Source organism: Syzygium oleosum, unplaced genomic scaffold (genome assembly GCF_021117445.2).
Source record: "Syzygium oleosum isolate NSW1041296 unplaced genomic scaffold, Sole_v2.1 Sole_v2.26, whole genome shotgun sequence".
Classification (NCBI taxonomy): domain Eukaryota; kingdom Viridiplantae; phylum Streptophyta; class Magnoliopsida; order Myrtales; family Myrtaceae; genus Syzygium; species Syzygium oleosum.
Window position 1 is genome coordinate 1,221,449 of NW_026607510.1, and position 12,320 is coordinate 1,233,768.

General features: G+C 38.9%; 1 protein-coding gene across 1 annotated transcript; it reads left to right on the forward strand.

The window, feature by feature from the left end:
• Positions 1-10,573: 10,573 nt before the first annotated feature.
• On the forward strand, positions 10,574-11,896 carry LOC115682649 (zinc finger BED domain-containing protein RICESLEEPER 2-like). Its single transcript, XM_030606938.2, has 2 exons — positions 10,574-11,384; positions 11,471-11,896. Exons 1-2 carry the CDS (start codon positions 10,574-10,576, stop codon positions 11,509-11,511), a joined length of 852 nt encoding a protein of 283 aa, XP_030462798.2. The 3' UTR covers positions 11,512-11,896.
• The last annotated feature ends 424 nt before the right edge of the window (positions 11,897-12,320 follow it).

A 12,320-nucleotide genomic window follows, 5' to 3' on the forward strand; every position in this document is an offset into this window, starting at 1 on the left:
TAAAAAAGTCTAAAACCCTAAAAAATGCAAATCATGAAATGAATAAGCTTCTAGGGCTTCATTAGGGTTTAGATGTTTTGATTGTTTTTCATTTTTAGAGATCATTTAGGATTGATTGATTTGATTGACATTGATTGCGCATTTAATTCTTGATTGATTTTCCCGCGATAAGAATGGATAGAATTAGTGGGTAAGCCTCGGAAACTTGCATGACACGTTAGACATCACATCGTTCTTAGCTACCGAAAGGGCGTTCGGGATGCCGATTTGGGATCATTAGCGTAACCAAGTCCCCGGACTCATAATCTCTGGTTCGTAGAATCGTGGTATTTCTCCCATACCCCGATTAGGTTTCTAATCTACCTACCAATAATGACTAGTGGCGACTCCAAACTCAAAAACTTAGACTAAATAGGAAATTACCATCCGCTGTCACATGAGGTATGGTTTGGGAGAGACCCTTACACGGAAATACCTCCTTAGCGAGCAAATCCCGAAAGTCCAAAAAAAAAGCACGACGCGATAAGGATAAGGCGAAGACATCCTTCATAACACCATGGGGCACATTTTGTTACAAGGAGATGCCTTTCGGTTTGAAAAATGCTAGCGCCACATATCAAAGGGTAATGGTAACTTTGTTCCACGACATGATGCATAAAGAAATCGAAGAATATGTGGATGACATGATCGCAAAATCCAAACAAGGAGAAGATCATGTTGAAGTGCTTCGCAAGTTGTTCGAAAGACTCAGAAAATACAGTTTGCGACTAAACCCAAACAGGTGTGTATTTGGGGTAAAATCTGGCAAACTGCTAGGATTTATGGTCAGTAACAGGGGCATCAAAATAGATCCCTCCAAGATCAAGGTACTATACGACTTAAAGACTCCTTCTACGGTAAAAGAAGTGAGAAGCCTATTAGGGCGATTAAACTACATTGCTCATTTCATCTATCAGCTTTCTGAGACTGCTAAATCATTCTTCAAATTGTTGAAGAAAAATGCCAAAGTGAAGTGGGATGCGGAATGTCAACAAGCCTTTGACAAGATCAAAGAATATCCGGTATGCCCACCGGTGATGGTACCACCAATCCCTGGAGTTTTGCTGATCTTATATTTGACGATTCACTATGAGTCGTTATGAGCGGTGCTTGTACAAAGAAGACTAAATGATAGTAAAGAACAAGCCATTTATTACTTGAACAAGAAGTTCACAATGTCAGAAATGAATTACCCGGCAGTCGAAAAGACGTTCGTTGCCTTGATTTGAGTGTTACATAGATTAAGGCAATACACCGTCCATCTTCAAAATTTGCTAGTGATTGAGAATGATCCGATCAAGTACTTTCTTGAGAAATCCTCCTTGGTCGGGAAATTAGCAAAGTGGCAAGTCTTGTTATCTGATTTGACATCAGAAGTTCATCCTAAAAGTCAGTCAAAGGACGAGCAATAGCAGACATGTTGGCGGAAAATTCGCACAATATCGCCAATCCTGAAGAACAACTTGATGATTATATATTAACAATGGTCGACGATAAATGGACCATGTATTTTGATGGTGCAACCAACTTATCTAGATAAGGAACTAGGGCAGTACTGATCTCCCCAGAAGGCCAACACTATCCAATATCTGCGAAACTTGTATTTTCATGCACTAATAACATTACTGAATATGAAGCATACATTCTCGGCTTGCAATTAGCCCTCTCAATGAAAGTAAAGAGGTTGCAAGCATATGGAGATTCTATGCTCATCATATTGCAAACGACTGGTGAATGGCAAACTCGAGATGCCAAACTAATTCCTTATCACAGATACTTAGAGGAGATGATATAAAAATTCGAAGAAGTAACATTCGATTATCTCCCAAGAGCTCAGAATCATTTTGCAGATGCTCTTGCAACTTTGTCATCCTTACTACAAGTTGAAGATGGTATGGATATAAAACCATTGAGGATTAATATTCTTGAACAACCAGCTCATTGCGTGATGGTTTAGGCAGAATTTGGCAACAAACCATGGTTTCATGACATCAAAAGGTATCTTCAATCGGGAGAATTTCTTGAAGAAAGCTAATCAGGTGACAGAAAATTTATAGGGAAGATAGCCAATAAATTCTTCCTCAGTGGTCAAATCCTTTACAGGAAATCATTTGATTTAACCCTACTAAGATGTGTGGATGCTGCAGAAGTTGAACAAATCATGAAAGAGATTCATGAGGGTGAATTGGGACCACACATGAATGGACATCTTCTAGTCTGAAAGATTATGAGGTTGGGATACTATTGGATGACAATGGAAAAAAATTACATCCAACATGTGAGATGTTATCATCAATTTCAAGTTTATGGGGATAGAATCAATGTACCGCCAAATAAGCTACATCAAATGTCTGAGCCATGGCCATTTTCAATATGGGGTATTGATATGATTGGTCCAATCAACCCCAAGGCCTCAAATGGGCACCGGTTTATCCTGGTTGCTATTGACTATTTCACCAAATGGATTGAAGCAAACTCCTATACAAATGTTATTGCCAAAAATGTTGCAAGATTCATTAGGCGGGACATCATTGCTAGGTATGGGGTTCCAGAAGCAATAATTACAAACAACGGCTCAAATTTAAACAACAAGATTGTGGATGATTTACTCGAACACTTCCACATCTGACATCTGAATTCATCCCCATATCATCCACAAATGAATGGAGCAGTTGAAGCAGAAAATAAGAATATCAAGAAGATATTGGCCAAGACAGCTGAAAATTATCATGATTGACATGAAAGGTTACCGTATGCTCTGATGGCATACCGAACTTCAATTCAAACATCAATTGAAGCAACCCCGTTTTCCTTGGTTTATGGAATGGAAGCAGTGCTACCTGTTGAAGCAGAAATTTCTTCATTAAGGATACTATCCCAATTGAAGCTTTCAAAAGCTGAGTGGATTCAACAAAGATATGAACAACTCAACATGATCGATGAAAAGAAATTAAGAGCTATATGCCATGGGCAAGCCTATCAGAAAAGATTGGCCAAATCCTTTAACTGAAAAGTGAAATCAAGACATTTCAAAATAGAGGATTTAGTAGTAAAGAAAGTCATTATCAATAATTAAGATCCTCATGGCAAATTCACTTAGAATTATAAAGGTCCATACATTGTAAAGAAAGTCATTCCTGGAGGAGCATTGATTCTTGTAGATATGACTGGAACAGAATTGGCTTATCCTGTAAATGCAGATGCTGTCAAGATTTTCTACCCATGAAATGAAGATGAACATTCAAGAAGAGCTTTGGGTCACTTTAGAACATGTGCATATCATGCATACCACGCATTTCATGAACATGTTTATCTGTTTTGCAGAAGAAAGCAAAAGGAATCCGAACCAGTCGATGGTTTCAGAATCCAATTCAATTTTTCCGTTGATATTCCCTAATGTGCTTTTCTTTTTATCATCCCCAGGGAGACAAAGAAAAAGGAGCAACAAAAGAAGAATCCCCAGTGGAACCAAAGCAAAAGCATGCAAACAAGAGGGATCTTGGTAAGTTGATCATACAGGTATCCCTAAATCGTGAGTGCATGTGTTAAAGAAGTTATCTTTCTAAAAGAAAATCGAACTTCTTCTTCCCCAAGCGGAATGACACTAAGACTGAGCAAAACAAAATAGATTGTTTTGAAAAGAAAATACCTCAGAAATGTTTCAAATCAAAAGTTTTGAAATACGCTTTCTTTGAGAATGCATTAAGTATCAAAATTCCCTAAAAGGGATAATTTGAAAAAAGGTTTTGAAAAATTTCAAAGAAAAAGTTTGGATGAAATCGAATGAAAAGACCTTCAAATGATGAAAGGTAAGCCATATCCAAACACGTCCCCTATACACTCAAAGTCAAAGTGAAGGAGTGAGTGAGAAAAAACTCATCCAAAAGAAATAGGGGATGTTTGCAATGATTACATGGATTGAAATGATGAAAGGCAGTCATTTCACTATCCCAAACACATGTTTTTTTTTTTGGTAACCCAGGGAACCCCTGCACGGCCGACAGCCGGAGGGTAAACCCTGGGGGCGACACGTGCTAGCCACCATACACGTGCCACCAGTTAAGTCACCCTGCGGCGCCCGGGATTCGAACGCTTAACCTTTTGCGAGAGGAAGAGTGCCCGCTCCAGCGACGCCACCCAGGCGGGTGGTATCCCAAACACATGTTTATCCCTTGCAAACCAAATTTGAGCCGAAACATTGGAGAAGTTTTTCCAAAACAACCCTGTTAAGAACCATCCCGCATTGGGGCAAACCAGGAGGTTTGTGGTTGACATCCATGGGAGAATAGGATCAAGAAAGATTTTATTGCATATTCTTGCATCAATCTTTCTGTGATAACTTTATATGAAGTCATATGGAAGCTCAAGACATCCCAAGAGAAAGAAGAACACTTCATTTCTTATAGCCAAACATATTACCTCTGGCAAAGCCCAATTGAGCCTGAATATTCATTTCAGAACCCTAAATTAGTGGTCATCTCTTCACACTGGAGCATATCTCTTCACACTGGAGCATAAGCATATGATCCACTTTAAATAGATAAGAAATAAAAGGCATGACACAGAGTCCGTAGAACTCAAAAAGGTCAAAGGCAAAAGAATCAGGGGCATGAAAAAGCAGTGTGCCTGGTGAAAGCAAGGCCAAATGCCCAAGAAAAATGAGAAAGAAAAAAGAGGGTTCAAAAGAAAGCTCGAAATGACAAAATAAAAAAGGTCATGACAAAGCAAAGCCAAGATCATGAGAGATCATAGATCACAATAAGTGAGAATGAGCAAAAGAAAAGAGATCGTAATTAACATTTAGGGGACTCTGATATTCATAAAAAGAAAGATCCCTAATGAACAAAAGAGGAAAGGGGTGGTAATGCCAAGAAGATCACCAATTTCATAAAATCTTGAATTCAAACAAATGAGCTTTTTTTTTAGCCTACCCAATACCAACAATACAACCTCTCCCCAAAGACTCTTCAGATTGGGATGTTGAGAGTAAAAACATGACTTTATGACAAGAAATCGTCGCTCAAAGAAGTGTATACAATAATATATTGTCTTGTCCTCGAGGTTCTTAACTTGTAGACCTAAAGCAAGTTATGACAAAATCCTTTTTCTTGGCCTCAAAATGCCTATCCTTTGAATAGCCATTGACCAAGCCAACATTACAACCTTTTGAAAGACCTTATCGGATCAATTGGATTGTATACATTACGAACATCTCCGAACACCTGAGGATTGGTTAAGAGAGATAAAATTGAGGGATATCGGACAATTCCCATTTCAATCAGATAAAGAAAAGACCAAGCTCATAGATTGAGATAAATCCTTTCTAATGAAGGTCTTCCAAATGATCATTTCAAGCATTTCTTGAAAGATTGCAAGCACTTTGTTCAAATAATTCCTTGAAAAGGAAATTTGATTGTCTGAAATGCATTAATGCAAAGAATGCATGTTTCCAGACCACGTTTCAAAAGTTTTTGGTCAACTTAAAATCAAGTTTTCAAACTGTTTATGGTAAGCTAAAAAAAAACCACACTTCAAACAGTTTTTGATTAATTTCAAAACTACTTTTTAAAATAATTTTTGGTCAACTAAAAACCATACAAAGGTTTGTGACTTTTGATTTTTCACAACTTTTGCTTTGCTTTTGGCTTAACTTTTGTCATTCTTTCTTTTGAATGTTTTTCTTTTCTTTTTTTTTTGCTAATTTTTCTGGACATTGGCATTGCTTTTACCAGGCACACTACTTTTTCATGCCTCTAATTCTTTTGCCTTTGATCTCTCTTTTTGAGTTCTAAGGACCCTGTGTTATGCCTTTCGTTTCTTATTTATTCCAGGTGGATCATATGTTCATGCTCTAGTGCAAAGAGATGATCACCAATTTAGGGTTCTGAAATGAATATTCAGGCTCAATTGGGCTTTGTCAAAGGTAATGTGTTTGGGTATAAGAAATGAAGTGCTTTTCTTCCTCTTGGGATGTTTTGAACTTCCATATGACTTCATATGAAGTTATCACAAAAAGATTAATACAAGCGTATGCAATAAAATTTTTCTTGATCTTATTCTTCATAGTTGTCAATCCGCAAACCTCCTAATTTGCTTCAATGTGGGGTGGTTCTTAACAGGGTTGTTTTGGGGAAACTTCTCCACTGTTTTGGCTCAAATTTGGTTTGCAAGGGATAAGCATGTGTTTGGGATAGTGAAATGATTGCCTTTCATCATTTCAATCCATGTAATCATTGTGAATATCCCTTATTTCCTTCGGATGAGTTTTTCTCACTCACTTCAACACTTTGACTTTGAGTGTATAAGGGACGTGTTTGGATATGGCTTACCTTTCATCATTTGAAGGTCTTTCCATTTGATTTGTACCAAACTTTTTCTATGAAATTTTTCAAAGCCTTTTGTCAAATTATCCCTTTTAGGGAATTTTGATGCTTATTGCATTTTCAAAGAAAGCGTGTTTCAAAATCTTTGATTGAAACATTTCTGAACTATTTTCCTTTGCTTAGCCTTAATGTCATTCCGCTTGGGGAAGAAAAGGTTTGATTTTTCTCTTAAAAAAGCAACCTCTTTAGCACATGTCCTCATGATTTAGGGATACCTGTCTGATTGATTTATCAAGATCCCTCTTGTTTGCATGTTTTGGCTACACTGGGGATTCTTCTGTGGTTGCCCCTTTTCCTTTGTTTCCTTGGGGATGATGAAAAGAAAAGCACATTAAAGGATATCAATGGAAAATAAAATTAGAAGTGATACTTCCCTCTACTATTTGATAACTCCATTGGGAATTCTGAAATTGTCGACTGATTCGGATTCTTTTTGCTTTCTTCTGTAAAACAGATAAACATATTCATGAAATGCATGATATGCACATGTTCTAAAATGACTCGAATCCTTTCTTGAATGTTCGTCTTCATTTCATGGGTAGAAAAATCTTGACAGCATTTTCATTTACAGGATAGACCAGTTCTGTTCCTGTCATATCTACAAGAATCAATGCTCCTCCAGGAAGAACCTTCTTGACAACATATGGACCCTTATAATTCGGAGTGAATTTTCCACGATGACTTTCTTCACTGCTAAATCCTCTGTTTTGAAATTCCTTGGTTTCACCTTTCGATTAAAGAATTTAGCCACTCGTTTTTGATAGGCTTGTCCATGGCATATAGCTTTTAATCTTTTTTCATCGATCATGTTGAGCTGTTCATACCTTTGTTGAATCCACTCAACTAGGGGTGAGCGCGGTTCCAGGGTAGAACCGGAGAATCGGAGAACCGGACCCGGTGGGTCCGGTTCGGTTCCAGGTTCCATGGACAGAGGGTCCGGTTCTCGGTTCCCCATTTTTAGGAACCGGCTGTTCCGGTTCCAGTTCCCGATTCCTATAGGAACCGGAACAGGAACCTGGAACCGGAACCAAGAACCGGGACCAGGAACCGGATCCCTAAAAATTAAAACATAAACTACACATTTGGTATTTAGAAACCCTAATTCACCTTGTCCCTCCATCTTGTCCCTCCTGCTTCCACTTCTGCGCTGCTCCCGCTTTCGCTTCTGCCTTGCTCCTCACTCCTGCTTCCACTTCCACCTCGCTCCCGCTTCCACTTCCGCCTCGCTCCCGCTTCTGCCTCGCTCCCGCTTCTTGCTTTCGCCTTGCTCCTCGCTCCCGCTTTCGCGGTTCTCTCCCGCTTCCGCCTCGCTCCGCCTTCTTCGCCACAGTCTCGTGATCTCCCCACGCGGATTCACTGCGATTATTTGGGCTCGCCACCGTCTTCCTCCTCTAAAGTTCCGTCGCTCTGGTACGTAACGTCTTCGAACAACCCCTGCCATTCATGTCTTCTCTCTTTGAATTCCCACCATTGCTTCTGTTCATCTTTTGCATCGATCGATTGAATTCAGTCACGACGATCGTGCCTGAGTTGCGTGAAATCGTGCTCTTGCGTGCACATTCATCTGGATTCATCGCTTAGTGAATGTGAGGAGAGGGAAAATGCGGTGGATATGTCCCCGATTGAATGTGAGGAGAGGGAAGGGGGGAGTTAACCGATTGGTTAATTGTCGATTGCGATCGTATCTTAAGGGCCTTCGAGATTTGCTCCTTTTGTTGCTACTTTTGGTGATTGTATTTATGGGGGTGTGAAAAATTTGCAGTCGAGATCGTCTTTATCTTGGTCACCTTTCTCTTATTTTCCAATTGGTAACTTTAACGAGCGCTTGAATTTTCTAATTTTCAATCAAACTTTTGGCAGTTGCATTTTCTTGGGGATGATTGTTCTGATACTCAGCTCATTTGGTTTATGTCCTTGCTTAACGCTAACTGCAGTGGAGAAGTGCGTGCTGGAAATGCTCTAATGTGCATTGTCACAGATCCGTGATTTCGTTGATTGTATGTTTGATCACCGAACCATTGGAAATATTCTTGTGATGTCAATTGCCGCACAAAGCTTGAGTTTTGTTTGAATAGAAAGCAATGTCGTGTTGTTTCATTCGGGAGAATTAATTATAGCTGGCTAATGAATATGTTCAAACAAGCTATATGAGATTTACCTGGGTATTTAGTATGAGCACATGTACATTTTATTGTAGATGTAGGACAGTTAATTAATGGACCACCGGTAATGAATATTCAAAACAAGCTATATGAGATTTACCTGGGTATTGGTTACGCATTGGTGCCGCATGTCCCTGTTGGTCTTGAAGGCAAGTTAAGCTCTTCCGGATCGATTCCTTATCGGGTTGCGGGTAAGAAGGAACTCCAACTTCTGATTCCATTCCCATGTCTGCTTCCAAAGTGTAAAGCTCTGCATTGCAAAATTGGCAAGGATGATGCTGGCATGCCGAACTAAGATCTCTATTTATCTCATCATAATTTGTTACATTTTTTTCAAATATAAGCACAACAGATGCACATGGACAACAATATTTGTCTGGGTCCATGTAATACATACAATACAACTCGTTTAATGCCTCTTTTCTACTGAAAATAAAATTGGATGAAGAGCCACATCCATGTATCTAGCAGGTACAGTGGGTAGAGTACCCTGGGAATGAGCATTTATTCTTACAGTGGTCTACCTTCACCAAGATCCAAGTGTTAACTCTTAAATAAGATTACCAGCTCTCACTCCCTATGCTAAACTAGCTAAAGACGGTGCTAATCTGTTCTCGTGTTGTTTGCTTGGCCAGCGTTGTTTGATTGACATATCAACTATCAAGAATTCAAGATAACATGTCAATGGAGGTTGATGGATGTGAGGAGATGACTCCGAACACAGAATTTGAATTGTCGGGCGATGAAAATGAAGAAGAGCCATCCCCTACCACGAGTGCAACAAACAAGGTACTTGGTTCTCATCGTCCTCCTCTTAATAAGAAATATACATCCGATTGCTGGAATCATTTTGCAAGAATCAAAGATGGGGATGGAAAAACATATAAGGTGAAGTGCATTCATTGTGGGTCTGAGTTAAAGTACAATGTTGCTCATGGTACTTCCGCAATGAGGAAGCACTTGAAAACATGTAAGAAGTTTCCTTGCAATGTTGATAAGAGGCAGAAATTCTTTGCACCGCGTAACGTAGACTTGGCTGACAAGGCAGGGGGAGGTTCTAGTACTGGTAGTGTCTTATTGACATGGTCATTTAATCAAGAACGTTGTAGGCAAATGCTTGCTCGGTTCATCATAGTTGATGAACAACCGTTTTCCTTGGTTGAGCGTGTTGGATTTCGCGAGTTTGTCACCGAGTTACAACCTCTCTTTAAACATTTGTTACGTTTTACAGTGGCTAAAGATTGTATGAAGCTATATTTCTGTGAAAGAACTTGTTTGAAGACTTACTTTGGTAAGATAAATTCTAGGATCGCACTCACGACCGATACATGGACTTCCATTCAAAACCTGAATTAATTGTGTCTCACTGCACATTTTATTGATGAAAATTGGAAGTTGCATAAAAGAATCATCAATTTTGTGGTGATGCCTAGTCACAAGGGTAGGGAGATTGGGAGAATGGTGGAGAAATGCATCAACGAGTGGGGAATAGAAAATAAGGTATCCACAATCACCGTGGATAATGCTAGTTCGAATGACGTTGCAATTGGTTATTTGAAGGAAAAACTTTCAAGAGAAAAGTTGTTGATCTTAGATGGTAGTGTTTTACATATGAGGTGCACCGCTCATATATTAAACTTGATTGTTAGAGATGGCTTGACTACGGTACGGGAATCTATTGCACGTATACGAAACGTGGTTAGGTATGTGAGGAGTTCTCCCATGAGAGCCAATACATTTAAATCTTGCATTGAGGGTGAAAAGATTACTTACAAGGGTTCGGTTATTCTTGATGTTGCCACTAGATGGAACTCCACTTTCCTCATGTTAGACACCGCCATAAAATTTAGAAAAGCTTTTGAAAGGATGGAAGAAGACGATTCAGCTTTTGCCAGTGAGCTTAACCATGATCTTCCTAAAGATGATGATTGAGAAAATGCCATTATTCTTTCGGAATTTCTAAAAATATTCTATGATGCCACCAATCGGATGTTGGGGAGTTCATATGTTACTTCAAATGATTATTTTGAAGGGATAGCTCTTTTGTATAAAAATTTGAAAGATGCGGCGGATGCTTCGGATCCTAAGCTTCAAGCTATGGGTATGAAAATGAAAGAGAAATTTGACAAATACTATGGGAGTTTGGATAAAGTGAATATGTTGGTGTTGATTGCGGTTGTGTTGGATACTAGAGCCAAGTTGAGTTATGTGAATTTCTTGTATGGACAAATTTATGATGATGAATTGAAAGTCAATGAGATGCATTACAAGGTGAAGGATGCATTGGAGCGTTTATATGAATTTTATGAACAATCTTCTCTTGCTTCAAGTGATAGAAATTTTGGTGCCCAAAGTTTGAGTGCTAGTAGTAGTGGTTCCAATGCCGATGCCGGTGGTAGTGAAGGTAGCAAGATCAAGAAGTATGACGTCCAAGCTTGGCGAAAAACCTTTATGCACTCGAACCAACAAATGTACAATGACAACAAATCTGAGCTTGATCAATATCTTGAAGAAAAAAATGAAAATATTCTTGATCTTGACCTTTTGATGTGGTGGAAGACTAGTGGCTCAAAATATAAAATCCTATCTTTGATGGTTCGGGATGTTTTGTCTATTCCCGTAACTACTGTTGCTTCGGAGTCGACTTTTAGTACATCGGGTCGTGTGCTTGACGGCTTTCGAAGTTCTTTGACTCCCAAAGTAGTGGAAGCTTTGATTTGCACTCAAGATTGGTTGAGAGCCGTTCGTGTGCCGATTGATGTTGAAGAGTGCATCGAAAATGCAGAAAAATTTGAGATGGGTAAGTGATGTTTATATCTTTATATATTGTAATTCTTTTTATATATCTAATAAGTGAATATTTTATTTAATCTTTCTTTTTTTTAGATATGGATTGTCTGAATGAGGAGATTATCGTCAGTAAATAGAGTTTACTAGTTGAAGCGGAATGAATATATGTGGTAGGCTTTCTAATACTTATTTTATTTTACCAATAAATTGATATGGATTGTCTTAATACTTTGGTTGTCTTTGAAGGAGCAGCTAAGGTCGTGTTATTTGTGATTCTGCCAATTATTTGTGCGTGCCTTTGACCTCGTGGTTGTTTAAAGGAGGAAGAAATTTAATGCCGGAGTGGATACCGAAGAAGCTTTTGGTCTTATGCTTTTGTGCTTTTGCAGCATGTATGGGGAGAAAGGTGATATGTATTGAGAAAAATGTGGCATCTTACCTTGGAATTTAAAGTCATATGTATTGCATCCCAACAATTACTATTTATCGTGATATCACCTTTCTTTTAAGAAAAAATGTGACTTTTCTATAATTTGTCTTTTGTATTCTTTTTTATGAATGTTCATTTTCGTTTTGATTAACTAAAAATAAAATAAAATAAAAGAACCTGTAGGAACCTGGAACTGACCTTGGAACCTGTGACAGGGTAGGTTCCAGGTTCCAGGTTCCGACGGGTAGGTTCCAGGTTCCTCATTTTGAGGAACCTGTACCCGAGGGTAGGTTCCAAGTTCCAGGCGGAACCTACCCGGAATCTGGAACCGCTCACCCTAACACTCAGCTTCTGAAAGCTTTAACTGGGATAGTATCCTTAATGAAGGAATTTCTACTTCAACAGGTAGCACAACTTCTATTCCATAAACCAAGGAAAATGAGGTTGCTCTAGTTGATGTTCGAATTGAAGTTCGGTATGCCATCAGAGCATACGGCAACCTTTCATGCCAATCAC

What these genes read in the sequence shown, in the direction of transcription:
- LOC115682649 (XM_030606938.2), top strand. Translation starts at nt 10,574, where the DNA reads ATGTTGGGGAGTTCATATGTTACTTCAAATGATTATTTTGAAGGGATA. An exon ending in TGCAGAAAAATTTGAGATGG is followed by an intron (nt 11,385 to 11,470) that starts GTAAGTGATGTT and finishes TCTTTTTTTTAG; the next exon opens with ATATGGATTGTCTGAATGAG.